Genomic DNA, 27,046 nt, shown 5'->3' on the forward strand with positions numbered 1-27,046 from the left:
ACTCACATATAAGTCCTTAATCTATCTAGATTTGATTGTGTGTGTATGGTGTGAGATAGGGATCTAAATATACTCTTCCTTATCGATAATCACTTGTCTTAGCGCCACTTATTGCATTCTTTGCCCAGTGATTTGCAATAACATCTCTATCATATTTCCATATCCATATGTGCGTAGGTCTGTTGCTGGGCTGTTTATTGTTTCATTAGTCTGTTTTTCTATACTTGTACCGATACCAAAGTGCCCTAATTACCATAGCTTCATAACAGGTCTTAACTTCTGGTAAGGCAGTTCCTTTCACTTTGTTCTTATCCTTCAGAAGTAATTGGGCAACTTGAATGCATTATCTGTGCGAAATTAAATAAATAAAATTTAAGAAAAGTTCAGGATACATATACGTAATCCATAAAGATAGAGCTAACATATTCTGTTGAGTCCAAACTAGATTCAGTTAAAAATAAATGAAGACACAGTTCTTCAATTAGGTTTGTTTACTTGGCTTTCATTTCAAGAAGTGCAGTTTCCATTTTTATGCTTTTTAAAGATTGTGGTTAACAGTCACAAAATCTGGAATATTTTTGTTTTGGAAAACATGGAGAATATAAAAACTATGAATGTAATAATGAATATTAATATTTTATATGTTTTTGCTTTTAAGTCTTGATACATCATCAAAGGCATGGTCTTTCCAAGGTGACTTCTCAGACGTCTCTTTATCCTTGTTCCATATACATTCCAGTGCCTAACAGATATTTTGCAGCCGCTGCGAAGTAAGTATTTTATATTTTGGTTATTTCGTCTGCTACCATTTCAGTCTTTGATTAGAAAACATTATGCTTGGTTCCTTAAAGACATACAAGGACATATAGTTGTAAAAGTTTAACATCTCTGCTTTTTTGATAGTTCTGAAGGAGAGATATGACTAATTATAATAATACTTCATACCTATTGAACACTGACATTCAATAACTAACTTAATCTCGACAGCAACTTTTTGTGGAAACCATTGTTATTATGCTCTTTTTTAGGGGTGGAGAGCAAGGCACCAGTAGATTATTGTAACTTGCCCAGGGTTACAGAGCTAGTAAGTGTCAGAGCCAGGATTTTGTGACATAAGTATTTAAATTGGTCTCTGCCACCAATTCCTGTCTCACAGGTTCTAAAATCCTTGTGATCTCCTCAGTCATAGGGGTGCTAGGAGAGCAGTTTTCAGAAATACCTGGCCTTTGGCCCAGTTCCAGATATAGAGCTCCTAAAACCCTTAATATTTCCTGGGTCATAAGCATGTCTCTCTCTAGTGAGGCATCTCTTGGTGGCCTCCTGAAAGAGGACTGGTCACTATAAAGACCAAGCTAAGATTAGAAGCTTGGAACTTCTAGCCCTGCCTTCCATCCTCCAGGGAGGAGAGAAGGGCTAGAGACTGAATTCATAATTGCTCATGCCTCCGTGAGGAAGCCTCCAGAAAAATCCCTGAACTGTGGGGTTTGGAGAGCTTCTGGGCTGAACTCGTCCAGCTTAGTGCATCCGGTGCTTCATCCAGATAGATAGTGTCAGAACCACGTTGAATTGCTGACTGTCCAGCTCGTATTGGGTAAGTGGAGGTTGTGAGGGACGTATCCATACATTTAGTGTCAGAATTGTTGTGAGTAGAGGAAAGCAGTTTCATATCTAACTCTACTCCCTGTGTGCATCTTCCTTGTTTCTAACTTAACAGTGTATCTTGGAGATTGTTTCATATGGAGCTTTTAGTCATTTTTTTAAAAACTTGAGATAAAATCAACATATAACATTATGTTAGTTTCAGGTAGGTGACATAATGATTTTCTTTTAATTTATTTTTTTATTGAAGGATAATTGCTTTACAGAATTTTGTTGTGTTCTGTAAAACCTTAATATGAATCAGCCATTGGTATACATAAATCTCCTCCCTTTTGAACCTCCCTCCCATTTCCCGCCCCAGCTCACCCCTCTAGGTTGATACAGAGCCCCTGTTTGAGTTTCCTGAGCCATACAGCAAATTCCTGTTGGCTGTCTATTTTAAATGTGGTAATATAAGTTTCCATGTTACTCTTTCCATACATCTCACCCTCTCCTCCCCTCTCCCCATGTCAATAAGTCTGTTCTCTGTGTTTCTCCACTGCAGGTCTGTAAATAAATTATTCAGTACCATTTTTCTAGATTCTGTATATATGTATTAGAATACAATATTATCTTTCTCTTTCTGACTCACTTCCCTCTGTATAATAAGTTCTAGGTTCATCCACCTCATCAAAACTGACTCAAATGCGTTCCTTTGCGACATAATGATTTAATGTTTGTTTATATTGGGAAATACCACAAGAAGTCTAGTTAACATCCATCACCATATGGAGTTACAGATTTTTTTTCCCTTGTGATGAGAACTTTAGAGATTTACTCTCAGCGACTTTCAAATATACATTATAGTATTATTAGATTGTAGCCCATTATTACATTATATAATTTTTACATTGTAGTAGTATTATAGTCACCATATTGTACATTACATCCCCATGACTTGTTTTATAATTGAAAGTTTGTACCTTTTGACAACTTTACCTATTTCACCTGTACCCCACTCCCTGCCCTGCCTCTGGCAGCCGAAATCTGTTTTCTGCATCTGGAAGTTCGTTTTTTTTTCTTTTAAGGTTACACATATACGTGAAATCACATGGCATTTGTTTTTCTGTCTGACTTAGTTCACTTAACATAAGAGAAAGGTCCTTCTGTGGTGTTACAAATGGCTAGATTTCATTCTCATAATGGCTCAATAATATTCCTCTGTGTGTGTGTGTGTGTGTGTGTGTGGATGACATTTTCTTTATGTATCCTTCCATTAGTGGACTCTTAGATTGCTTCCATGTCTTGATTATTGTAAATATGGCGACCGTGAACATGGGTATAATATTTCATTGGGTCTGTGTACCATAATTTTACTTAGTCATTCCCCTACTGATACACATTTATCTTTCCAAAAGACATGTGTTTTGCTATTATAAATGATCCTGCACTGAAGGATCATGTACACAAATCTTGTCAAATATTATGAATATTTGTAGTATGAACTCAGAATTGAATCAAAAGTTGTGTGCGTTTATAATTTTCATAGGTAACACCAAATTGCCTTCATAGAGATCCTGTATACAGTGTAATCAAAATTTTTAAACTTTGCCAATTTGATAGGTAATAAATAGTAACATCATGGCTTTAATTTTTATTTTATTATTATTGAGGTTGTCTGTCTTTTTTATCTGTTTAAGAACCATTTATGCTTTCTTTACTGTGAGTTTTTTCTTTATATCCTATTCCCATTTTTTTGCTGGTGATTAGTAGAAACTGTAGCATATGAAATATGCATGTTAAAAAAATGTTAAAATGTTCAGTGTTAAAAAAAAATTTTTTTTTTCACTGTTAATTTGAAAAACAAAAGCTATGAACAGTTATTGCGGCGAGCGGAGACCACTCCCCCTTATGTTGTGTGGGCTTCTCTCGCGGTGTGCAGGCTTCCGCAGCTGCAGCATGTGCGCGCAGCAGCTGTGGTGCACAGGCTTTATTCCTCCATGGCATGTGAGTTTTTTTAGACCAAGGAGTGAAGTCATGTTTCCTGCATTGGCAGGCAAGAATTCTTGTCCACTGAGCCACCAGGAAAGTCCTAGCTGTGGTTTTAGTTTATAATTTATTGGCTTTATTATATACTAAAGAATAGTTTTTTCCTGGCTAATTTTTTATCATGAATCTGAGACAGGGTAGAGGGGCTTGGACTTGCTTCTCTCTTCTGTCTTGTCACTCTGAATCTCCTCTCTTCTCCATGGTTTGCCAGTGATGTCTCTGACTCTGGTTCTGCTTCTCTCTTGACAATAGATTCTTTTTCTTGCTTCTTGGGTTGCATCTCAGAATTTTTTATTGACCGCTAGATACTTTGTGTAGAACAGTTGAGGCTAAAATACACAGTATTTGTGCCTGGAAAGGGAAATGTTCTGGCAAATGTTGTTGAGCTGGGGTTTGGTTTTGTTATTGCTGTGGTTACCACCAGCAGTATCAAATTTCTGGACTGTTATCTTGTGCTTCGGGTGAAGGCTGGGTTGCTGGAAGGTTTTTCCCCTCAGTGTTCCTGTTGCATGCTCAGTGTTGACCCTTGGCTGTGCAGCTACGCCTCGGAAGGGGGTTGCTCTCCGTACTCTGGCTCCTCTCCTAGTAGAAGACTGCTGTTGCTTACTGCTCAGTGCTTGTTAGGCTGGTGATGGGTGTAGAAGGGATTCTGTTTCCAAAGCCAGCCTTTCTCTTAAGCAGGCCCAGCGTTGCTGGTCCTTGGGGATGGTTTTCTCCATATTTCTCTCCTCTCCCGCCATGGTCTACATCTATTGAAGGTGTTGTGCCACAGTGTCTGGGCCCTTCTGGAGCTTTATTGGTAGATGATATCCCCATCAGGACTGTGTGCTACCCTCCCTCAAGGATAGAAGTTTTAGTATTTTTTCTTCTTTCTAGTGTTTTATTCTTCTTCTTTCATTTCCCTACACATTTCCTTTCTTTCATTTACCTGTGCCCTAGAGCGGCGGTCCCCCACCTTTTTGGATCAGGGACTGGTTTCATGGAAGACAGTTTTTCCATTGACCAACCGTTTGGGGTGTGGATGTTGGTTTCAGGATGATTCAAGTGCATTACATTTATTGTGTGCTTAATTTCTGCTATTACATCAGCTCCACCTCAGATCATCAGGCTGTAGATCCCAGAAAGTTGGGGACCCCTGCCCTAGAGGGCTTCAGGGTTACTTATCTTTCTGGCAGCAGTGGCTGCTCTTCTCTGTGCTGCACCTTCGAAGGAGGCTCTCTGTCTCCTGGCCTATTCCATTCTTTCTTAGAAGAACCTGGTGGAGGTCTGAGGACGGGTGACCGTGAACTTCTCTTGTGTCTAGATTTCTCGGGTTTAAACTGTCACACTAGCACTAAAAGTTTAGCTGAGTTTTTTTTTTTTTTCTTCTTCTTCTTACCTGCCTGCCTTCCTCTCATTCTTTGCTCTAGGCAAGATCTTCCTGGCTGTACACATGTGGAGTGGAGGGTGTGGGAAGATTTCAGACCTACTTGGTTGCCCTGCCATCATCAGCTCCGTGATGGGTTCAAGAAAAGTTGTGATTCTGTCTGCCTGTCATTGTTAATGCTCTTTTCAGCTTTTATTTCTATTGACTAGGTTTTATTCTGTCAGTTTTTACACTGTAAGTTTAAGCAGTACTTATGCATTTCGTTTAATGAATAAACCAGCATCAGAGATGTTAGTGAATTTACTTATGTGATTACACTGAGAAATAAGAATTCCAGACATTTGCATTCCATTATTAGTTATATGCCTTAGGCATTTTCTCTTTAGTTCTGTTTAGTTCAGTTTAGTTTGACTGAGGTTGTGTGTCCCCTACTCTGACCCTGATTCCTCAAATTAAAGACTTACTCAGCCTTAAAAAGATCTCTAGGGTCACAGATCTTCAAGGCTCTTGAAATGAACTTTATTATCGTACTGATTCTTTTTGGTCTTGTTTTATTTGGGTTAGACCGTGGAATTGTTTTTCCTTTCATGGTCTTGGAGTTGGGAGACAGGAGAAGCAGGGAGAAAGTTACTATCTGACTGCAGTCTCTTATGACTCATTCTGTCCACATGGTTTAGTTACCCAGGTAACTGCAGCTAAACTGTGTTTTCTCTAGTTCAGACTACCAGGTATTTCTCCCTCACCTTCCCCAAAACCTTTCTAATACAATTGTTTTACTCCCTGATAACACAGTTTTTACGTTCTCCGGATAGGGCCTTACATACTGAATAAACAACAGAGTTCTTCTGGATGTGATTCTTATGAATAAAGACACACCTTTTGGAGGGTCAGGGACAACAGCAGGTGGTGGGTTTGTAAAACTGATTATTATTGACAGATTTTAGTCAGTTACAGTTTTTTTTTCTTTTTTTGGAAGAAAGTGTTTCCCTAGAATCCTGTTTGCTCTATGTTAAATGATGTTGTAGGTTTCCCTGGTGGCTCAGTGGTAGAGAATATGCCTGCCAGTGCAGGAGATGCAGGTTTGATCCCTGGGTTGGGATGATCTCCTGGGGAGAAAGAAATGGCAACCCACTTCAGTATTCTTGCCTGGACCCATGGACAGAGGAGCCTGGTGGGCAACAGTCCATGGGGTTGCAAAAGAGTTAGACACAACTTAGCAGCTAAACAACAACAATGATGTTTTACTTTATTTATTTTTACAAGTGTTCATTTGTAGCTCAACAGTATTTTCATTGAACCATCTCAAACCATTCAAAAAACCATCTCAAATTTTGTGAAACAAGGTCCAAAGCATAAGTAAGTAAACTGCTGTATACCCAACTCAATCTCTTTATGTTCAGATTTTGCAAATATTAATTTAAAAATCACATTTTAGTCTCTGGGAACTTCATATTACTAATTGTAAATTAGATGGATAGGTTCAGTCGTGATGAAGAATTTAGTGGCGAAATCAGAATTTATGTAAGGTAAATCTGTGGGTTATAGCTACAATTTTTATTCATTTGTTTATTTTAGATAGTTTATTACTAAAACAGGCTCTCTAGGCTCCTGCCCCTGTTGGCCACTCTACTCTTTTACTAAATATAAAATGTGATTTCTTCAGTTTGGCAGGTTTCAGGATTTTGTGGTGTACTTCCACATAGTACTGAGGCATGTTGCATCCATCCACTCGGGCACCTACTTAGACTTGTCGGCAGTCCAGAAGGGCACCTGTGTCCCATTAAAAATGAGTGTTGTCATTATCTGCTATTCTGTCAAATTGCTCATTAGCTGGGAGGATACTATTATTAGTTGTAGTAATAAGAATTCTTTGAGTGCTGTAAGTGAGCATGGAATTATATGTTCGATTGGTTTTTGAGTTTTTTTTTTTTAAATATCATTTTACTGTCATCCATCTCTTTTGCATAAATTTTATAGGACCTCATACTAAGTTTTCTATTGCTGCCATAGCAAATTACCACCGACCTTGTGGCTTAAAGCAACTCAAGTTTATCATCTTGCAATTCTGTAGGTCAGAATTCTGATATGGATCTCACTAGACTAAAATTAGGGAGCTGTCAGAGCTTCGGCCCTTTCTAAAGGCTCTAGAGGAGAATCTGTTTCCTGCCATTTCCAGCTTCAAGAGCTACCCATATTCCTTAGCTCGTGGCTCCCCCTTCCTCCATCTTCAAAGCTAGGAATGGCATATTGGGTCCATTTCATGCTCAGATTTCTCCTTCCCATTGCTGTGAGATGAGGATGAGAAAGGAGGTTTCTCTGCTTTCAGGAACTGTGTGATTAGATTGGGCCCACCTGAATAGTCCAGCATCATCTCAAGGTAATCACCCTGCAAAGTCCTTTTTGCTGTGCAGATGTGGCCATATTTGGGAAGCCGTAATCCTGTCTACCACAGAACCCAGACTTCTTTCTAGGATAGTATTTCCCTAATTTAAAGCATTTATGGTTAAAAGATTAAAGGTGTGATTGGAATTAATGCTGAGAAAGTGTATCATATCACCTCTACTTCTGTCTTAGCTTCAAACTCTTACCTGCAATTACCTGTGGAACACATTTTCTTAGATATTTTGTAAGCGCCTTGTTGGTGTTTGTTATGTAACAAACCACCCTGCGATTATCATTGCCCACATGTCTGTGAGCTGATCTGAGCTAGGTTTGTATAGGTGTCTCTGATGACCTTGGCTGGGCTTGCTGTGCCTCTGAATCTGCAGGTCAGCTGAGAGTTGTCTAATCTAGCCTGGGGCTCTGTGGAGCCAGCTCTGTTGTTCACTTGTCTCTCATCCTCCCACCTTTGGGCTAGCCCAGGCCTGTGCTTATGAAAATGGCAGAAAGACAAACTTACAAGTGGAAACAGATGAAGCGTCTTAAGGCTTAAGCTTAGAGCATAGAATCTGTCAGTTTTGCTTTATTCTATTGGCCTACTAGTCATGTGACCAAATCAAGGCACTTTTAAGTGGGGGGAAGTGCAAAATCACTTAGCAAAGGGACTTGAGTAGAGAGAGGAGGCAAGGAACTGCGGCCAGTGATGCAACTAACCCCACACTCAGACTCTCTATTGCCCCAAACTGAACTCATCTCCGTGACTACCTCCCTCAAAAGAAACCTGTTTTGCTTTCTTTATTTCTGGTTTTAGTTAATGATACTACTCATGTCTAATCATGCGAGCCAGAAACCTGCGTAGTATCCTAGTCATCTCCTTCCCCTTTGTCTTCTGTATTTACCTTGTAAAATGTCTCTGTAATCTGTCCAGCCTAGTATCATCACTGTTCTGCTTCAGGCTGTCATGTCTCCTTGAGAAGAGAGGGAGGGTCGCCTCTTTAATCCTCTCCAGTCTGCTTCCTTCAGACCCATCCCTTATATTGCAGCCAGAATACTCTGTGTGAAATACAGGCGCCACTCCTGTCCAGTGGCTTCTCACTGTCTCTAGAGGAGGCCTCTGTATCTGGATTCTCCAGCCTCCTGTGCTGCTGTTTCATGAGGTAGAGTTCCAGAGTCAGCAAAATGTGGCCAGAGGGCCATTACATTTTTAAGTGATGTTTTTTACATTTTTAAGGGGAAAAAAGAATAGCGTTTTGTGACACGTAAAAATTACAACATTTAAACCAGTGTTCGTAAATAAAGTTTTACTGGAATGCAGCTATGCTTATTCATTTTTGTGTTGTGTATGGCTGCTTTCGCATTCGAATGGCACGGTTGAGTCACTGAGATGAGTCCATAAAACATTTACTGTCTGATCCCCTTCCAGAAAAAGTTTACCAACCCCTTGTCTAGTCAGCTAGAACTTAGAATGGCTCCCCTCATGTACCATTCTGTTAATCATGCCTCAATACTTTTATTACCTTGTTTCTTTGCCTGGATAACTCTGTTTTTTTAAATAATAGTTATTGAGGTACAATTTGCATACCATACAATTCACCCGCTTAAAGTGTGCAACTCGGTGATTTTTATAGTGTGTTCACAGAGTTTGTGTGACTGTCACCACAGTCTATTTTGGAACATTTCATTAATCTTCCCTGTAAACCCCATGGCCGTTAGCAGTCACTTCCCATTTCCCTATCCCGTCCCCAGCCCTAGACAACCTGAATCTACTTTCAGTTTCTATAGGTGTACCCATTCTTTTTTTTTTTTTTTCCCCACCCATTCTTGACATTTCCTATAAATGGAACCATACAATGTGTGGTCTTTTGGAACTGGCTTCTTTCACTTAGCATTCTGTGTTTAAGGTTCATAGAAATTGTAGCATGTATCAATGCTTCATTCCTTTCCACTGCCTATTAATACTTGCTCTATGGATATACCACATTTTGTATATTCAGCTTGTTTTACCTTTTGACTTTTATTGAGTAATGCTGCTGTGAATAGTTGTGTACAAGTTTTTGTGTGTCCATGTTTTCGTTTCTCTTAGGTTTATATTTAGGCTGCTGCTTCCTCATCCTTTAAGAATTGACTCTGGGGTCTTTTTTTTTTTTTTTTCCCGAACTCTTCCTTGCCTGCTAGGCTGGGTTAACTATCTTTTCCCCATGGCCCTGATAACATTCTCATAGTATTTACCACATCATATTGAAGTTTATCTGTTTGTGTGAACATCTTCCCTACTCTGAGTTTCTGGAGAGCAACTTCAATACCTTATCCAACTTTGTATCAGCTGCAAACAGTTGAAAAATTTACTTAATATTTGTTGAACTAAAAAAAAACTATAAAGCAGTCTATGCTTTTGAATTAAAATAAACTTTATCTTTTGTCATTTTTTTCTGTCTAATGTAAGTATATTAGCTTCCTTTTTAAGTCTCTTGGTACATATTTAGATAACTGATTTGAATTTTTTTTTAAGGCCTGCAAAGAAAACAAAAAAAGGTACTAAAGAAAAAGCATCAAATGAGAAGAAAGATGATATAGAAAAAATAAAATCATATCCTTTTATGGAAGGGGAACCTGAAGACGATGTCTACCTAAAACACTTATACCCAAGGCAGATATATGAGGTGGAGAAAGCTGTTCACTTACTTAAGAAATTTCAAGTTTTGGACTTTACAAATCCAAAGCAAGGTGTTTATCTTGATTTGACACTGGATATGACACTGGGGAAGAAGGTATGTAGACTGAATTAAAATTTATTTGTCAACAGTGGTTGAATGAATTGCTGTTTCTTAACTTAAAATGTGTTTTGTCTCCTGTAATAATTTTTAGAAAATCTAATGCTCTTTCTGAACTTCAGGATGAGGAATATTAAAGTTTGTCTTTTAGCTTTCCAAATAATAATATAGAATGTTGAACTCATTCTGTAGAGTCAATGAACATGTATCTCCTATTTATCTGGAAGTCATTGGTAGGAACAAAAGTAGTGTCAGAATTAATTGAGGTATTACTGTAACTGAAAAATGACTTAAGCTGTCCAGGCATGTTGTTCCTTCTTGGTCAGTAAGGACTTTGGATAGCTCGGTGGCCTGAAGATGTGTTCCTCAGAATCCTGGGTTGAGACTAAGTTTGGATGGGGTGCCAAGCCCCTTACACTCATCTCAACCAAAACATTTCTGCTTTGTCTGCTTATATATTGCAGATCCACAAAAGATTTGTTTATAAAATTCTAAAGGTGGGAAAAATACTGGATTAGAATTGAGGTCTATTACAGCTCTCAATTTGATAGGCTTCTCACTTAAGAAATTAATTTATTTGGAGATGATACTTTGATTTTTATTCTGAGGATGTCTTTTTTTTTTCAAACTGGAGGATCTGTTTTTGAGTACAATTTAACAACCTCAGCAGCAACAAGTAATTGAGGAGGAGGAATAAAACACAGTGCTTAAGAGCATAGGCTGACATTGTATTACAGGCCAGAATCCTGGGGTCACCAGTTACCTGCTCTTTGAGCTTCTGGTTTAACCTCTCCAAAACCCAGTTTTTCCCTTTCTTTATAAAGGGAAGTAAAATGCTTATTTTCATGCATGTTCTCATTTAATTCTATAATAATCTCAAAAGAGGAAGCTGAAACGTTGAAAGTCAAGTAACTTGCTCAGGGTCACCAGAGGTGGGGGTGGAATTAGGATTTAAACCAAGGTCTGTTTCATTTCTTGGTTATTTTTTGTTTATTTCAATCCTATTGAAATTTTATTTTATACTATAGTGTTACTGTTCTTTTATTTTAAAACGTCGTAGTGTCTAACATAACCACTTTCTCAGTCAACCAGTAGTGTAATTTATAACGAAGTATTGTAGAACCACAAGTTTCATTTTGTAAATGTTAGCCACTTGTAAGCTAATAACATTGAAAAGGTTCGGTTTTCTTTCTGAGACCTTTTTTGTTCTTGACAGAGTGCTTGTAAAACAAGCCAGTATTCCCCCAGGGGATGCTATTATTGTGATTGCTTGCCATTGAAAAATTTACTGAAGCCAGTTGTGACATGTTAATAGCAAAGGAATGACAGTCAGTAAAACTGAGTTGCACGTCTGACATAAAGTGTGCTTAAGAGTTTGTGCCTTCTTGTCTGAAAAGAAATTCTCAGGAGGTTATCTTACTCAAGTTTTTCTAAAAATATGATCTTTCAATCAGTTTTAATTATGAAACGACTCTTTTTCTGGACCTTAAGGCTGTACCAAAACTATGGGCCTAGAACTTGTTTCCGTGTGAAGTCTCCGTAAGAGATCCGAGTCACAGGTCTAGACAGGTCCTTGGCCCAGTGACTAAACAAATTAGTTTTGAGGTCCTGTAAAAACTCCACCCATATTAGGGTGCCTCAAATGCATGCCATTATTTGGGATTTTCCGACTGACTTCCCATACATGTCTGGAAGTGGTGGGTGGTCCAGGTGGTTTCAAAATAGACTTGCTTGAAATGGCCTTTCAGATTTGGCAGTCTGTCTTGGATTTAGAGTTAATATCATCAGATTCACCTGATTGTTTAGAATCAACATGGAAATTAGGAGTGACCCACTGAGCAGATTAGCTGGATATATTGTTCAGTGTGCATAGCTGTATACATGTCCTCCTTAATGATGTAAAAAAAAAATTATATGTTTTTTGAATTTAATTCAAGGTAGAAAACATTTATTGGCATCCATCACGTGGAAGGCCTTGTACCAGGTGCTGGGGAAGATAAAGTGAAAGTGAAGTCGCTCAGTCGTGACTGACTCTTTGCGATCCCATGGACTGTAGCCTATCAGGCTCCTCCGTCCCTGGGATTTTCCAGGCAAGAGTGCTGGAGTGGATTGCCATTTCCTTCTCCAGGGGATCGTCCCGACCCAGGGATCAAACCCGGGTCTCCTGCGTTGCAGGCAGACGCTTTGCAAACACAGATCTTAGTTTAATATATGAGACTATAGAGAAAGAAGCCACATGCCATGGAACTGTGGAGTTGGGGAAAGATGTTTATATCTTTATTTTGATTTCTTACAAAGGAAATATAATCTGTTATGCTTTAACAGGTAATCAATGAATATTTTGGATATTAGAAAAGATGAATGAATTTTTTATAATTGTTTTTCCATTGTTGTTTATTTAGAAAAAAGTGGAGCCATTTACCAGTGTTCTTAGTTTGCCATACCCATTCATTTCAGAAATGAGTAAAGTTGCCGTGTTTACAGAGGTGAGTAACTTTTGTCAGCTTTTTATATCCTTTAGTTTTTTGACACATCGCATTAATCAGTGATTAGAATAACTGAATAGAGTTGGAGAAAATCCTGGCATTCCCCTAGAATATTTTCCCCATGTGAAACTCAAAGCAGTTAAATGGCTTATTTGAGGTCATATCATTAGTTTGAGAAAGAGCTAAACCACAGCATTAACTTCATCATTATTATCTACCATTTTATGTTTCTCACAAGAGAAGTATTTATCCTACTAGCTGCTGCGTCCTGCTGAAACTCTCCAAATGACAACAGTAACATTGACTGTAAAGCAGTGGGCCATTTAGTGCTGTGAAAGCACAGAAACCACACTTTTAAAATGATCTAGTCTGTAAAGTCAAGAAAGTGACGGCAGTAACGAGTATAGTGATACAGCTCTTTGTCATTGTTTTTGTATTATGCACATTTGTTGATAACATGCTCATGAATTTGTTTTGTAAAGTGTTTTTCTTGCTGTCATCTGTCTCACTTACAATGAAGAAATTCTTTGCTTTTTTTCCCCAGAAAAGTAGAGAATATAGCTCTTAGAATGCCACAAAACTTGAGTAAATAGTGACATATTTTTATAGTAAATCCAAATGGTATAAATGAAGCATATAGAGAAAAAACCTTAATACTGTGTATTTTTCTTTTGGATTTTCAGACAGTAGGCTAAATTTTGGTTCTCATTTCTAAAATTTAAAAATCTTTACTCTTGTAATAATGGATTGATAAAATGTCTCCATTTAAAGTAGCAAAACTAAATAATCTGTTATTTTTGGGAAATGATGTATTGATGACATTGGAGACTTAGGACCACTTGATGGGTTTTTAATATGCCATTTTGACATATTTCCTCATATATTAGTCAAGAAATGCCTTCAGTTCAGTTCAGTTCAGTCGCTCAGTTGTGTCTGACTCTGTGTGACCTCATGAAGCAGCACGCCAGGCCTCCCTGTCCATTACCAACTCCCGGAGTTCACCCAAACCCATGTCCATCAAGTTGGTGATGCCATCCAGCCATCTCATCCTCTGTCGTCCCCTTTCCCTCCTGCCCCCAATCCCTCCCATCATTAGAGTCTTTTCCATTGAGTCAACTCTTCGTATGAGGTGGCCAAAGTACTGGAGTTTCAGCTTTAGCATGAGTCCTTCCAGTGAACACCCAGGACTGATCTCCTTTGGAATGAACTGGTTGGATCTCCTTGCAGTCCAAGGGACTCTCAAGAAATGCCTTAATCACCTGCAAACTAAGCTTGTTCTGAATGTACTATCTCTGATGCATCTAGTTGAAAACTGATGCAGTTTCAGTTAAAAGTAAAAAATACAGTTTTTATTTTGAACTGTGGTATTTCTGACAAAATACTTGAAAGCAGACTGAATTTCTTTAAAGACTAATGTTCAAACTATTGTATATTTTGGTAGAATGCATCAGAAATTAAAATAGCAGAAGAAAATGGAGCTGCATTTGCAGGAGGAACTAATCTCATTCAGAAGGTACAGTATTGTTTTCGTATTCATTACTTACAGAAATTGTTCTGTTATCTTTGCCATCCATTGATTTATTACATGTGGAACATAACTACTCTGTTCATATCTTTTGATAAATGGTAAGTAGACCTTTACAGAACAGATGATCTTCCTACTCTTTTGAGTCTCAAAATCAAGCTAAGGAAAAACTATCCAGACAGCCTGATATTAGTTACACTTGATTTGTATTTGTGATTTTTTTGTTTCTTTCTTATGTGTTTGTGAGAATTTTATGGATAGACTGGAAAGGACAGTATGACTCTTGTGGTTTTAAATGTGAGATTTAAGGTGAAATCTGAAAGGTAGCTTATATGGATATGTCTATTCATATTTCAAAGGCCAGATGTTTGTTTTACCTTATTGGAGTGAAAAGTGTGACTTACTTTAGTAGATTACAAAGGATAGTATCTGACCTCTATAATACGGTACTTTTGGTTACTCTTAAATTTTACCACACCAGCTCTCCCAACTCCATCAGTTCAAGTAGTATAAGCAAAACAATGTTATGTAGCCTACCTTGAGAAAATAACAAAGAAGTGGTGGAGACCATTTGAAGCAAAGACGTTTGTTTGTTTCAGTTAATTTATTTATTTTAATTGGAGGCTAATTACTTTACAATATTGTGGTGGTTTTTGCCATACATTGACATGAATCAGCCATGGGTGTACATGTGTTCCACATCCTGAACCCGCCTCCCACCTCCCTCTCCATCCCATCCCTCAGGGTCATCCCAGTGCACCAGCCCTGAGCACCCTGTCTCATGTATCAAACCTGGACTGGCAGTCTATTTCACATATGATAGTATACATGTTTCAATGCTATTCTCTCAAATCATCCCACCTTTGCCTTCTCCCATAGAGTCCAAAAGACTGTTCTATACATCTGTGTCTCTTTTGCTGTCTTGCATACAGGATCATTGTTACCATCTTTCTAAATTCCATATATATGTGTTGGTATACTGTATTGGTGTTTTTCTTTTGACTTACTTCACTCTGTATAATAGGCTCAAGTTTCATCCACCTCATTAGAACTGATTCAAATGTATTCTTTTTAATGGCTGAGTAGTACTCCATTGTGTATATGTACCACAGCTTTCTTATCCATTTGTCTGCCAATGGGCATCTAGGTTGCTTGCATGTCCTGGCTATTGTAAACAGTGCTGCAGTGAACATTGGGGTACACATGTCTCTTTCAATTCTGGTTTCCTCAGTGTGTATGCCCAACAGTTGGATTGCTGGGTCGTATAGCAGTTCTATTTCCAGTTTTTTAAGGAATCTCCACATTGTTCTCCATAGTGGCTGTACTAGTTTGCATTCCCACCAACAGTGTAAGAGGGTTCCCTTTTCTCCGCACCCTCTCCAGCATTTATTGTTTGTAGACTTTTTGATGATGGCCATTCTGACCAGCGTGAGATAGTACCTCATTGTGGTTTTGATTTGTGTTTCTCTGATAATGAGTGATGTTGAGCATCTTTTCATGTTTGTTAGCCATCTGTATGTCTTCTTTGGAGAAATGTCTGTTTAGTTCTTTGACTCAGTTTTTGATTGGGTCATTTATTTTTCTGGAATTGAGCTGCAGGAGCTGCTTGTATATTTTTGAGATTAATTCTTTGTCAGTTGCTTCATTTGCTATTATGTTTTCCTATTCTGAAGGTTGTCTTTTCACCTTATAGTTTCCTTCGTTGTGCAAAAGCTTTTAGGTTTGATTAGGTCCCATTTGTTTATTTTTGCTTTTTTATTTCCATTACTGTAGGTGGTGGATCATAGAGGATCCTGCTGTGATTTATGTCGGAGAGTGTTTTGCCTATGTTTTCCTCTAGGAGTTTTATAGGAGTTTTCTGGTCTTATGTTTAGATCTTTAATCCATTTTGATTTTATTTTTGTGTATGGTGTTAGAAAGTATTCTAGTTTCATTCTTTTACAAGTGGTTGACCAGTTTTCCCAGCACCACTTGTTAAAGAGATTGCCTTTTCTCCATTGTATATTCTTGAAGCAAAGACATTTGTTTTTTTAAAGATGTGGGAAGAAGAGGCACATGTCTCCATGCTATTCTTTGGAACTCTGCATTCAGATGGGTGTATCTTTCCTTTTCTCCTTTGCCTTTTGCTTCTCTTCTTTTTTCAGCTATTTGTAAGGCCTCATCAGACTTTGATTTTTGCATTTCTTTTTCTTGGGGATGGTCTTGGTCACTGCCTCCTGTACAATCGCGAATTTCCATCCGTAGTTCTTCAGGCACTCTATCAGATCTAATCCCTTGAATCTATTTGTCACTTCTGCTGTATAATTGTAAGGGATTTAGGTCATACTGGAATGGTCTGGTGGTTTTCCCTACTTTCTTCAATTTAAGTCTGAATTCGGCAATAAGGAGTTCATAATCTGAGCCGCAGTCAGTTCCCTGTCTTTTTTTTGCTGATTGTGTAGAGCTTCTTCATTTTTGGCTGCGAAGAATAAATCAGTCTGATCTCACTATTGACCATCTGGTAATGTCCATGTGTAGAGTTTTCTCTGGTGTTGTTGGAAGAGGGTGTTTGCTATGACCAGTGTGTTCTCTTGGCAAAGCTCTGTTAGCCTTTGCCGTGCTTCATTTTGTACTCCAAGGCCAAATTTGCCTGTTACTCCAGTTATCGCTTGATGTCCTACTTTTGCATTCCAGTCTCCTATAATGAAAAGGACGTCTTTTTGGGGTGTTAGTTCTAGAATGTAGGTCAAGAAGCAACAGTTAGAACTGGACATGGAACAACAGACTGGTTCCAAATAGGGAAAGGAGTACATCAAGCCTGTATATTGTCACCCTGCTTATTTAACTTATATGCAGAGTACATCATGTGAAATGCAGGGATGGATGGAGCACGAGCTGGAATCAAGATTGTCGGGAGAAATATCAATAGCCTCAGGTATGCAGATAACACCACCCTTACGGCAGAAAGTGAAGAAGAAATGAAGAGCCTCTTGATGAAAGTGAAAGAGGAGAGTAAAAAAGTTGGCTAAAAACTCAACATTCAGAAAACTAAGATCATGACATCTGATCCCATCACTTTATGGCAAATAGATGGGGAAACAATGGAAACAGTGAGAGACTTTATTTTCCTGGGCTCCAGAATCACTGCAGATGGTGACTGCAACCATGAAATTAAAAGACGCTTGCTTCTCGGAAGAAAAGCTATCACCAACCTAGATAGCATACTAAAAAGCAGAGACATTACTTTGCCTATAAAGGTCTGCCTAGTCAAAGCTATGGTTTTTCCAGTAGTCATGTATGGATGTGAGAGTTGGACTATAAAGAAAGCTGAGTGCCAAAGAATTGATGCTTTTGAACTGTGGTGTTGGTGAAGACTCTTGAGAGTCCCTTGGACTGCAAGAACAAACCGGTTAGTCCTAAAGGAAATCAGTCCTGAGTATTCACTGGAAGGAGTTACGCTGAAGCTGAAACTCCAATACTTTGGCCACCTCATGGGAAGAACTGACTGATTTGAAAAGACCCTGATGCTGGGAAAGATTGAAGACAGGAGGAGGAGGGGACAACAGAGGATGAGATGGTTGGATGGTATCACTGACTCAATGGACATGAGTTTGAGTATGCTCTAGGATTTGGTGATGGACAGGGAAGCCTGGAGTGCTGTAGTCCATGGGTTTGCAAAGAGTCAGACATGACTGAGTGACTGAACTGAATTGCTTTAAGTACATTTTGCTTTAATTTTAATACATGTGAAATGTCACAAGTATGCTTGGTTCTGAGGGATTTTAAAATTGTTTCATTTTTACTTGTCTCTAAATTGTGATTTCCATCTATAGAGTTTTGTGATATTTTATGATATGATCTTAAAGGCTAACTGGAGCATAGCTTTCAGACATAATTTAATCCAAAGGAAAATGTTTTAGAATCAGGATTAGAAAATCTTGGAGTGGAAATTTCACATATAGTTCTTTGATGTTTCAAAATTGGCTCTGCTTTCATGTTTGTAGTGATGAGAGCCCTGATTTTGGAGCCAAACCGCCTCTGTTTGGTTCTGGGTCTGCCACGTAAAAGTGCAGACTGATTTGTTCTCCCCAAGCCCTCAACTTCCTTGTCTAGAATGTGTGGTCAGTATTAGTACTTGCCTTGTAGGGTTGTTGTGTACACTTGCTGAGCTAAACCTTGTAACGTGTTTAGCACGTTACAAGTATTCGAAGAATACTTAGCACATTACAAGTATTCTAAGAATACTTGTCACATGCCAAGGATTCTTTTTATGTAAATATTATTATTCAGGGCTTCCCATGTAGCTCAGTCGGTAAAGCATCTGCCTATAATGTAGGAAACCTGAGTTTAATTCCTGGGTTGGGAAGTTCCCCTGGAGAAGGAAATGACAACTCACTCCAGTATTTAGAATCCCATGCACATAGGAGCCTTGCAGGCTACAGTCCATGAGATCGCAAGAGTTGGAGACCACTTCGCGCGATCTTTCTTTTTATTATTGTTCTGGGGAGCATAGTATGCCATTTAGGGATTTAAAAATTTGTAAAAAGAAAAAATAGTAACAGGAAAATAAGATTCCAGAATCATGCTTAATTTTGCTAGAGTTCAAGTTTTTATAGTTTAATGTGTAACCCCAAACTAAGGCTTTGAATGACATATTGTGGTAAGATTTTATGCAAAGAGAATCATTGGTAAGATAAGTGTTGCCCAGGCAGTATTACTGTAAAAAGTTGCTTCTATTTTAAATCAGCTAAATTTTTAAGTGGAGTATACTATAGAAGTAAAGTAATTATTCTGGGTACCTGCCTGAATTAATTTAAAATGTCTTCTAAACATTGAAATTATTCTCTTTGCTCTTAGAATGGAATTAGACTGTGCATAATAAATTATAAGTAAACTTGTCTTTGACCATCCCACTCCTCTTTTATTCTTTGGAGGCAAAAGGAATTTTAGTTTTAGTTCTTTGTGGAACTGATTTTAGATTCAGTTGTCTTGATGCTCCAAATTTAGGAAAGCGATATGGTTGCTAATGATTTGGCAGCTAGTGGCTATTAATTTTACATGTGATCTTGCAAAAATTTCAGCATTTTTTTTCAGTTTTGATGGACATACAAATTCAAGTTTGTTGGGACTGTATGAACCACGTACACATCAGTGCAATGTTCTAGCTTGTAGAACCAACATAAGTAATCAACACTTTTGACTAACATAACCCCATGGAAGAATTAAACCTATTAAATGTTTGTTTGTTTATAATGGATGTGGCTATTTTTTAAAAGCAAACATTAGAAAATGTTTTGCTTCTGAAGATTTTCATGATTGGTAAATATGTTCATACGATCCTTGTGTTTGAAGAAAGGAATTGTGCTTAATATGTATTTTCTAAATTATAAAAATTATTACTACATTAGACCTAATTTTTAGAAAAATAAAGCTTTTTATGTAATCTGAGGTTATCTTTTCCCTCTTGATTTTCAGATTTTGGATGATGAAATTCAAGCAGATTTTTATGTAGCTGTTCCAGAAATAATGCCCGAGCTTAATCCATTAAGGAAGAAACTGAAAACAAGATTTCCTAAGTTTAATCGAAGTAAGGGAGAGTTCTTTTACTACTTCAGTACTCTATCAACAACTTTTTAATATATATGTTTAATTAGAAAAGAAAATTGCTAATATATGTGTAGAATAAATAATATGCTTTGGTATTTCAGTTTTGTGTTACATAAGAACGTGTAGAATTTTTTTCCTTTGGCATTAATATTGGTGATTTAATGTAATTTGAAAACCTAGTTGCTTTATAATACCAGGTCTTTAAATTTAGGCCATATTCTTGTTTTAAATTAGTGAAACACATTACCCGCTAGGTATATTATCATCATACTATCTTATGTCTCTATCAAAATGACATGTATGCTCGTTTATGTTAGCACTCATCTGTATATGCTGGCTTACTGTGTATGGTTCTGCAGTTATTTCCCCTGAGCAACTTTCCCCTTGTGAATATTTGCCCCTTAGGCAATTTAGTAAGAAAAGTATGGGTGCTGCATAAATAGCCTTGTATTAAAGTATGAAGTATTATATGATAAATTCACAAGATACAGTAGGTGTTCAATAGAGGAGGAATTTATACGTAGATGGGGAAATCAGAGAAGGCATCCGAAAGGGGTGACGTTTAACCTGCACGTTGAATAATTTGATGAGCAGACTAAGAGGGATATTTTAAGTACAATCTGTTAATCATAGACACTGAAGTAAGTCAGAATTTACAGACTACACTGAAGAAATATCAATGTTTTCTTTGGTGGTAGTGAATAGTACCCCTACTTTGAAATGAAAAAGACTATGTTAGAAAGGTAGATTGATGCTGTATTGAGCAGAATCTTGAATAAGATCCTCATAAATTTGGACCTCGATTCTGTATTCAGCAGGACTCTCTCAGAAATTTTTTTAAGTTGGGGGATTCTTTAGAGCTTTAATCTAGCAAGAGTTTGTAAAATGTACTGGCATGAAATCAAAAGTAGAGGCAAGGAGACCAGTTCAGATGCAGTTGCCAGAGATTAATAAAGGTGAGACTTAAAGTCTTCATAATGAGTCTCGAGTAAAGAGGACGGATGTCAAAGATAATAGGACTTTGCACTATGTAGTTAGGAATGGACATGTTAAGAGAGAGAAAGGAAAGAGTCAAATGATGCTGAGATTTTTAAGCCTAGGGATCTCTCCTAATAAGTTGATATCATTAATGCAAATGGGGAGTAGGTTTGGGAGGAAAGAGTACGTTCACTAGCAGACATAGTTTCTTTTAGGTGGTGCTGAATATCTGCTGTAGATAGATGTTTTTTCAAATAAAATTTTATAAGGTAAAAGAGCTGATATTTTAAAATTTTAGTAGATGTTCGAATTTTAACTCTAGTTGAGCTAAAAAAATCCTGCTAAAATTCTTCATACATGATAGCCACGAGTGCTCATCTGAGTTATAGACCATGTTCTGTACTGTAAGCAAATTCAAATGGACTCTTCAGTTCTTTTGTTATATTGGAGTTTTGTTTATTTTTAATAGCCTGCATTGAATAACACATCCTTGTGAGATACTGGATGGAGGTTTGGTACTTGTTATTAGGAATTTCCATTATAGTAGTGTTTGTTTTCATGGAATCACACTGCATTCTTTCCTAAGTAAGACCTGAAATTGAACATTATTTTAAAAATTAAACCAGAATTGCAGTTGAATTTGAAGATAATTTTCTTAATTTTTTTCGTAATTGAATTCAAGCTCAATAAAGCCAAATAATACTAAAGATAGTCAATTAAAAGTGAAACTGAATACCGAGTATATCTGTATTCAGCTCGCTTATTGCTTTGCACGGTTAACTGGTTTTTCACGGAAATTAATTTTGTCACCTTTGCTAACTTTATCCATTCTCTGAATAACTTTTGGTCTCAGTTTTCTTTAGCGTTGAGGTTTTCTAATTGCCATTGTCATCACAAAATTTGGGATAATTAGTTTTAGTCTGAAAGGTTTTCCAAGAACATTTCTTTATTACAAATAAGAAAAGTTTCCCCTGAAAATGTTTATTTTTATTAGTGGGCTTTACTTTATTTCTGCTTTCATAATGAATCATAGCTTCTGTATACTATGGTCAAGTTACCTAGGTATGTCCCCCACCTCCGTTTGCTTACCGGAGCATCTTGGAAAAACAGACAGACTTTCACCTTCCCCAACTTTTTCTTCTCAGCCACACATGATCTGTTCAACAGCACTGGCAAAACATTTTTGTTCTTTAAACATGAAGACAAATGATTAACCTGTCAAAAATGTTAAAACAGAGTACACCAGATGTGCATTAGAACAAATGAAGCTTGTTTTATGCATTTTTAGAGCTTATTCAGATTCTTGTTTAGGAACATTTGATTTCCCTTACATCCAACAAAAGACGTTGAGTACATGTAAGGGTAAAGTAGGAATTACGTTTTGAGCAAATGGATGGAATTAAAAAACAAACAAACAGGCCCCTGCAGCTGAGCTCATTAGTTTCCCATTTTGTCTTACATTTTGTCTTTGTAATGGGAGTGGGTGTAACTAACTTGGCTGGACTGAATGTGCACATTTTGCAGCATATTTAATGCTGCAGTTTTGTTTTATTTTAATTGCTTACATAACTATAAGCAAGTTCTCTATTTTTTCCAATGCACATTTGGCATATTTTCTTAGTATTTCCTTTTTATCTCATTAAAAAAAAGACATTTAAAACTTGCTTTTTAAAATTTCTTTGGAGGAAATTGGGTTTCATTTTCCTTGTCAACTAGCTTCCCCCCAGTTCCCTGCCACAATGTAACCTCTAAGATTTTTTCATATCTAACATAGATGTACATTTTATTGATATTTTTAAACTTTTCTTTATTCCTAATCTTACTAACATTTACTAAACAGAAAATACTAGTATGAAAATATCTTGACTTATAAAGCATGCTAAGTTGTTGGCAGGTAAGGGACATGATTAGAAAATTGGACCCATTACTATGTGTTCCTCTTAACACATAGCTCTTAGAACTGAACATCAGTGTTGCAGTTGGAGTCTTGTCAAAAGGATATTCCAGCAGGCTTGTCTATAGAGTATTCACATCTACTAAGTAGGACACTGCTTTCTGTCAGGAAGTTGCTTTTGTATTGTATTTGAGAGTAATGGATATAAAATGATTGAAATCTAATGTCAGTTATTTTTAGCTCATAGATTAACATGCTGTACTTAATGGTATTGCTTGCATTATTGAAATAATTAGAATTCTTTGGTCATATGAAGAAAAATGATAAAGCAAATAGAATTTTTGCAGGGTAACAATTAGAAATTTTTGTAAATTTCCCTCTCTCATGTACTAATAATCTAAAAACTATTTATGTGTGAAAGATTCCAGTGATGATTAGGTATGATTATTACTGCTATAGATGAATTGGTGATATATTACAACCGGTTCTATTGATCTTCTTTATTTCCCTTACTCCAGCCATAGTTGCTTCTTTGCTGTTACTCATACACACCAAGTTTTCTCCCTTCTCAGGTCTTTGGATTCATTGTCCTATCTGTCTGTAATGCTTTTTACTAATTTGTCTGGCTCACATTCTTATTCAAGTATCACTTAGATGGAGAGACCTTCTGTGACCATCCTATTTAAATATTAATCTCCACTTCCCATTACCACTAGATTTCTCATTATCGTGTTTTTACCTTCTTTCTTTTAAGGCTTATCAATCTCGGTATCTTCCATTTTTAATTTGTGGGTGTGTGCTCAATTTCTTCCATTAGCATAAGGGCATTTTTGGTTTTGTCCACTAGTATAGTCTCATGACCTAGAATAGCACCTGGCACATAGTAGGTACTCAACAAACATATCATATGTGTCAAGCCTTGAATGTGATGGCTATGAACAAGAGAAAGTCCATACTGGTACAGAGTGAATAGTTTTGTTTTCTGTACTAGACAAGCTGACTTACTAAACATTTATTTTTAATTTAATTAACTCAGATTTCTCTAGTTGAAGAAATAAACCAAAACAAAGCACATAACCTCAAAACCTTTATTTGTTTCCACTGTCCTTTATAGCAGTGATCTTACTTCTTTCTGTTGTCTCACACCAAGTTTCTCAGGCAGGTCTCTTTAGTGGTTGGCTGTCTCCATTTCCTTTCCAATTGTTAGTCTTCCTTACATACTTTTCTCTCATAACTCAGCTCAGATGTTACTCTCACTACTAATCGCTGTTTGTTCTTTGTCAGATTTAAAGGGCTGTTTTTAATTTTCTCTTTTTCTTGATACTGATTTTTACACTGTACAATCTTAACACTTTTTTTCCCCTAACTACTCCTCCTTTGTCTTCCCTGCCTTCTTACATTCTACTTCCTTTATCCCTGTCATATTCCCTGGTGAAGAAGAGAGAAGGTACATTAGTATGAAATGCCTATATGTTAGTATAGGTTATGTTCATTACAAAAATTAAATAGAATTAGGAGAAGAGAAAGGAAAAGAAAGAGGAGAAAAGTAGACAAATGTAAAAGCACAGAGAAAAAAGAAAATAGAGAAAGGGGAGGCTATAACTACATGATCTAAAAGCCCTAAAAATAGTGGGAAAGATTTAACCTTGGACTATATTGAAAAGCAGAATTAAAGAGTGGCTAGACATAGACCTCCTTCTGTCTTGGCTTTGTCTCTCACTATGACTTTGAAAAAAATTTTGAACACTTTTGTGCCTTTGTTTTTCATCTCCAAAATGAGTTTTCATGATAACATGTCTCCATGGTGTTTTTATTATAATGTGCAGGAGCTCAGCATAGGCTAAGTGCATGATGCATATGACCCTCAGTTACTGTTGACTCTCTATAATTCCTAAAGTAGCTATGCTTGTTCCATAATTACTTTATTCTTTTTTCAAAAAATTTTTTCCTAATTATTTTAGAACTCATTCTTTTTCATGGCTTCATATATCATTTCTACCTTTATAACTCATTTATTGAATCAGTGTATATTTATTGGGTGTCTACTGTGTGCCAGGCAGTACAATTAATGCTGAAGATTAAAAGATGAACAGATAGTTCCCATCTTTAAGGAGATGAAAATTGACGGGTGAGAGAGTAACAAACTGCTGCTCTAAGATGCAGGAAGTGTACTAGTGGAAAATGTACAAAGTGCTTAGAGGAATGAGGAACACTTTGTAGAATCAGATTATATAAAGAAGGTAGCAGTGAAGTTGAGACTTTAACCATATATAGGCATTTTCTTTCTTGACATTCATGGGGAGAACATTCCAGGTGGGAGAAATGGTCTGTTGTAATGCACAAAAGTGTGAGTCAGCCAGTTGTGTTCAGAAAATTATAACTAGCTTTCTGTCGTTAGTTACATAACGTGCTATCAGATAGGTCAGTGGGGTTAGCAGTGATAAGCAGTGGGCCAGATCATGGAGGACTTTGTGTGCCATACTACGGAGATTAGATTTTATCCTCTGTGAAGGTAGGTGCTGTTGAAATCTATTGCCCAGAAGAATGAAATATGATTTGCTTGTTAGAATGACTCTATATGGGAGCTTTGTAAGTGATAGGGTAGTGATATGCAGATAATGAAACTTTAAGAACAGAAACCAGTGAGGTGGCGAATGCAGCAGGCTAGGGGGAAGAGGAATAAGGGCAGAATCTGAGCAGTGACAGTGACGAGACAAGGAAGGCTGTTGTGGGATACTGAGGAGGTGAAATTAACAGGACTTATTGATTAGGTATGGAAGGTGAGGGAGAAAGAAGAGTTTTGAATGAGTCCCTAATTTCCTCCTTGAGCAGTCCAGTGAGTATGATTTTAAAGATAGATACAGAGGAGATAAAGCAGGTTTGGACATGACAATAACATTGTAATGAAATGAGATAGGAAGGATGGAGGTGGGCACAAATCTATTGTTTTCTGGAAGTAAGTGTTAAGATGAAGTAGGCTGTGATAAATAAATGTGCACGTTGTAATCTCTAGAACAAGTAAAAACATGCACAAAAAGAGATACAGCTTTAAACTAAATAAAGGAATAAAAATGATATACTAAATTTTTTTGTTGAAAACAAAATAAAGCAGTATAGAACAGAGAAACAAATGAGATGAGACAAATAGAAGATGTGTATCAAAATAGAGACCTAAATCCAGCCATGTCATTAGTCAGGTTAATTGGAAATTGAATAAACACTTCAACCAAGAGGCAGAAATTATAAGATGATGAAAAAATTATTATATTCTGTCTATAGGAGACACACTTCTTACTCATTCACACAAAGAAGCTGAAAGGAAAATTAAGAGTAAAATATACCATGAAAATATTTAACTATTAGAGAACTGGGTTGGCTATTTTAATACCAGACAAAATGAACTTTTAAGACAAGGAGTTTACTAGAGAAAAGGATGGATATTCTGTAACAATAAAAGGACATGCTCAGCTACAGAGAGAGCCACAAAATACATGAAGCACAAACTGACAGAAGTGAAAAGAGAAAAAAGCTAAACAAGTACAGTTGGAGATTTTAATATTCTTCTCTTAATAACTGATAGAACATATATATAGAAAATCAGAAAGTACATAAAAGATTTGTACTGTCAACCAACTTGACCTTATTGCTAGCTATATAATACCTCACTTAATAAGTGTTTGGTGTACACTTTTCAAGAGTATGTGGAACATTCAGGTTAGACCATTTGCTGGGTTTTAACACAAGTCTTAATAAATTTGAAAGGCTTGCAATCATACAGAGTGTGATTTCTGGTCATAACAGTTAAGTCAGAAATCAAACTGAAAGAAATGCGAGAAATCTCTTTGCTACCCCATGGACTGCAGTACACCAGGCTTCCCTGTCCTTCTCTGTCTCCCAGTTTGCCCATACTGAGGTGCATTGAGTCGATGATGCCATCCAACCAGCTCATTCTCCAACCAATAATGTTGGTTATTAGGGAAATGCAAATTCACATCAACATGTTTTGGCAAAAAAGGGAGAGAGAGAGAAAAAAATATGTTAAGTTCAAAGGAAGGAGGTTTTATTTGTGATTGTTTTAGGATGGAACTGGTTTAAAAAACTCAAATATATTAATATATCATTATCTCTGGTCTGTCACTTTTTTCCAGTTTCTTATTTCTACATATTCAGCATTCCATCAACACCTTCACTTCAGTATGTTTTAATACGGAACTCTTCCTTCTTAAGCCCTGTCCTTTCCTGCTTCATTATCATTACAATAGCACTGTGATATCAGACTCAAAATTATGAAGTCATTAATTTGTTCATTCCTTCAGCAAACATTTTTCATGTTGTACTCCATATTAATTACCTACCTACATTTGGGTGGAGATACAAAGTAGATGATTGGAGATTATGAGAGAACTTGTGTCTAGAAATATGAATTTGGCAGTT

General features: G+C 37.0%; 1 protein-coding gene across 7 annotated transcripts in view; it reads left to right on the top strand.

Annotated features, from left to right (window-relative positions):
* MRPL1 (mitochondrial ribosomal protein L1) overlaps window positions 1–27,046 on the top strand; it is a 69,984-nt gene that overhangs the window by 8,119 nt on the left and 34,819 nt on the right. For all 7 annotated transcript variants that reach the window (XR_011257819.1, XR_011257820.1, XR_011257818.1 and 4 more), the window contains exons 2-6: window positions 659–770; window positions 9,882–10,140; window positions 12,546–12,629; window positions 14,071–14,142; window positions 19,609–19,720. Coding sequence is in view for 2 of the 7 variants with exons in the window: in XM_069594450.1 (XP_069450551.1) it covers window positions 659–770; window positions 9,882–10,140; window positions 12,546–12,629; window positions 14,071–14,142; window positions 19,609–19,720 (639 nt within the window). In the remaining 5 variants the exon portion in view is untranslated. The remainder of the gene's footprint in view (window positions 1–658; window positions 771–9,881; window positions 10,141–12,545; window positions 12,630–14,070; window positions 14,143–19,608; window positions 19,721–27,046) is intronic.

This window comes from Ovis canadensis, chromosome 6, assembly GCF_042477335.2.
Source record: "Ovis canadensis isolate MfBH-ARS-UI-01 breed Bighorn chromosome 6, ARS-UI_OviCan_v2, whole genome shotgun sequence".
NCBI lineage: Eukaryota > Metazoa > Chordata > Mammalia > Artiodactyla > Bovidae > Ovis > Ovis canadensis.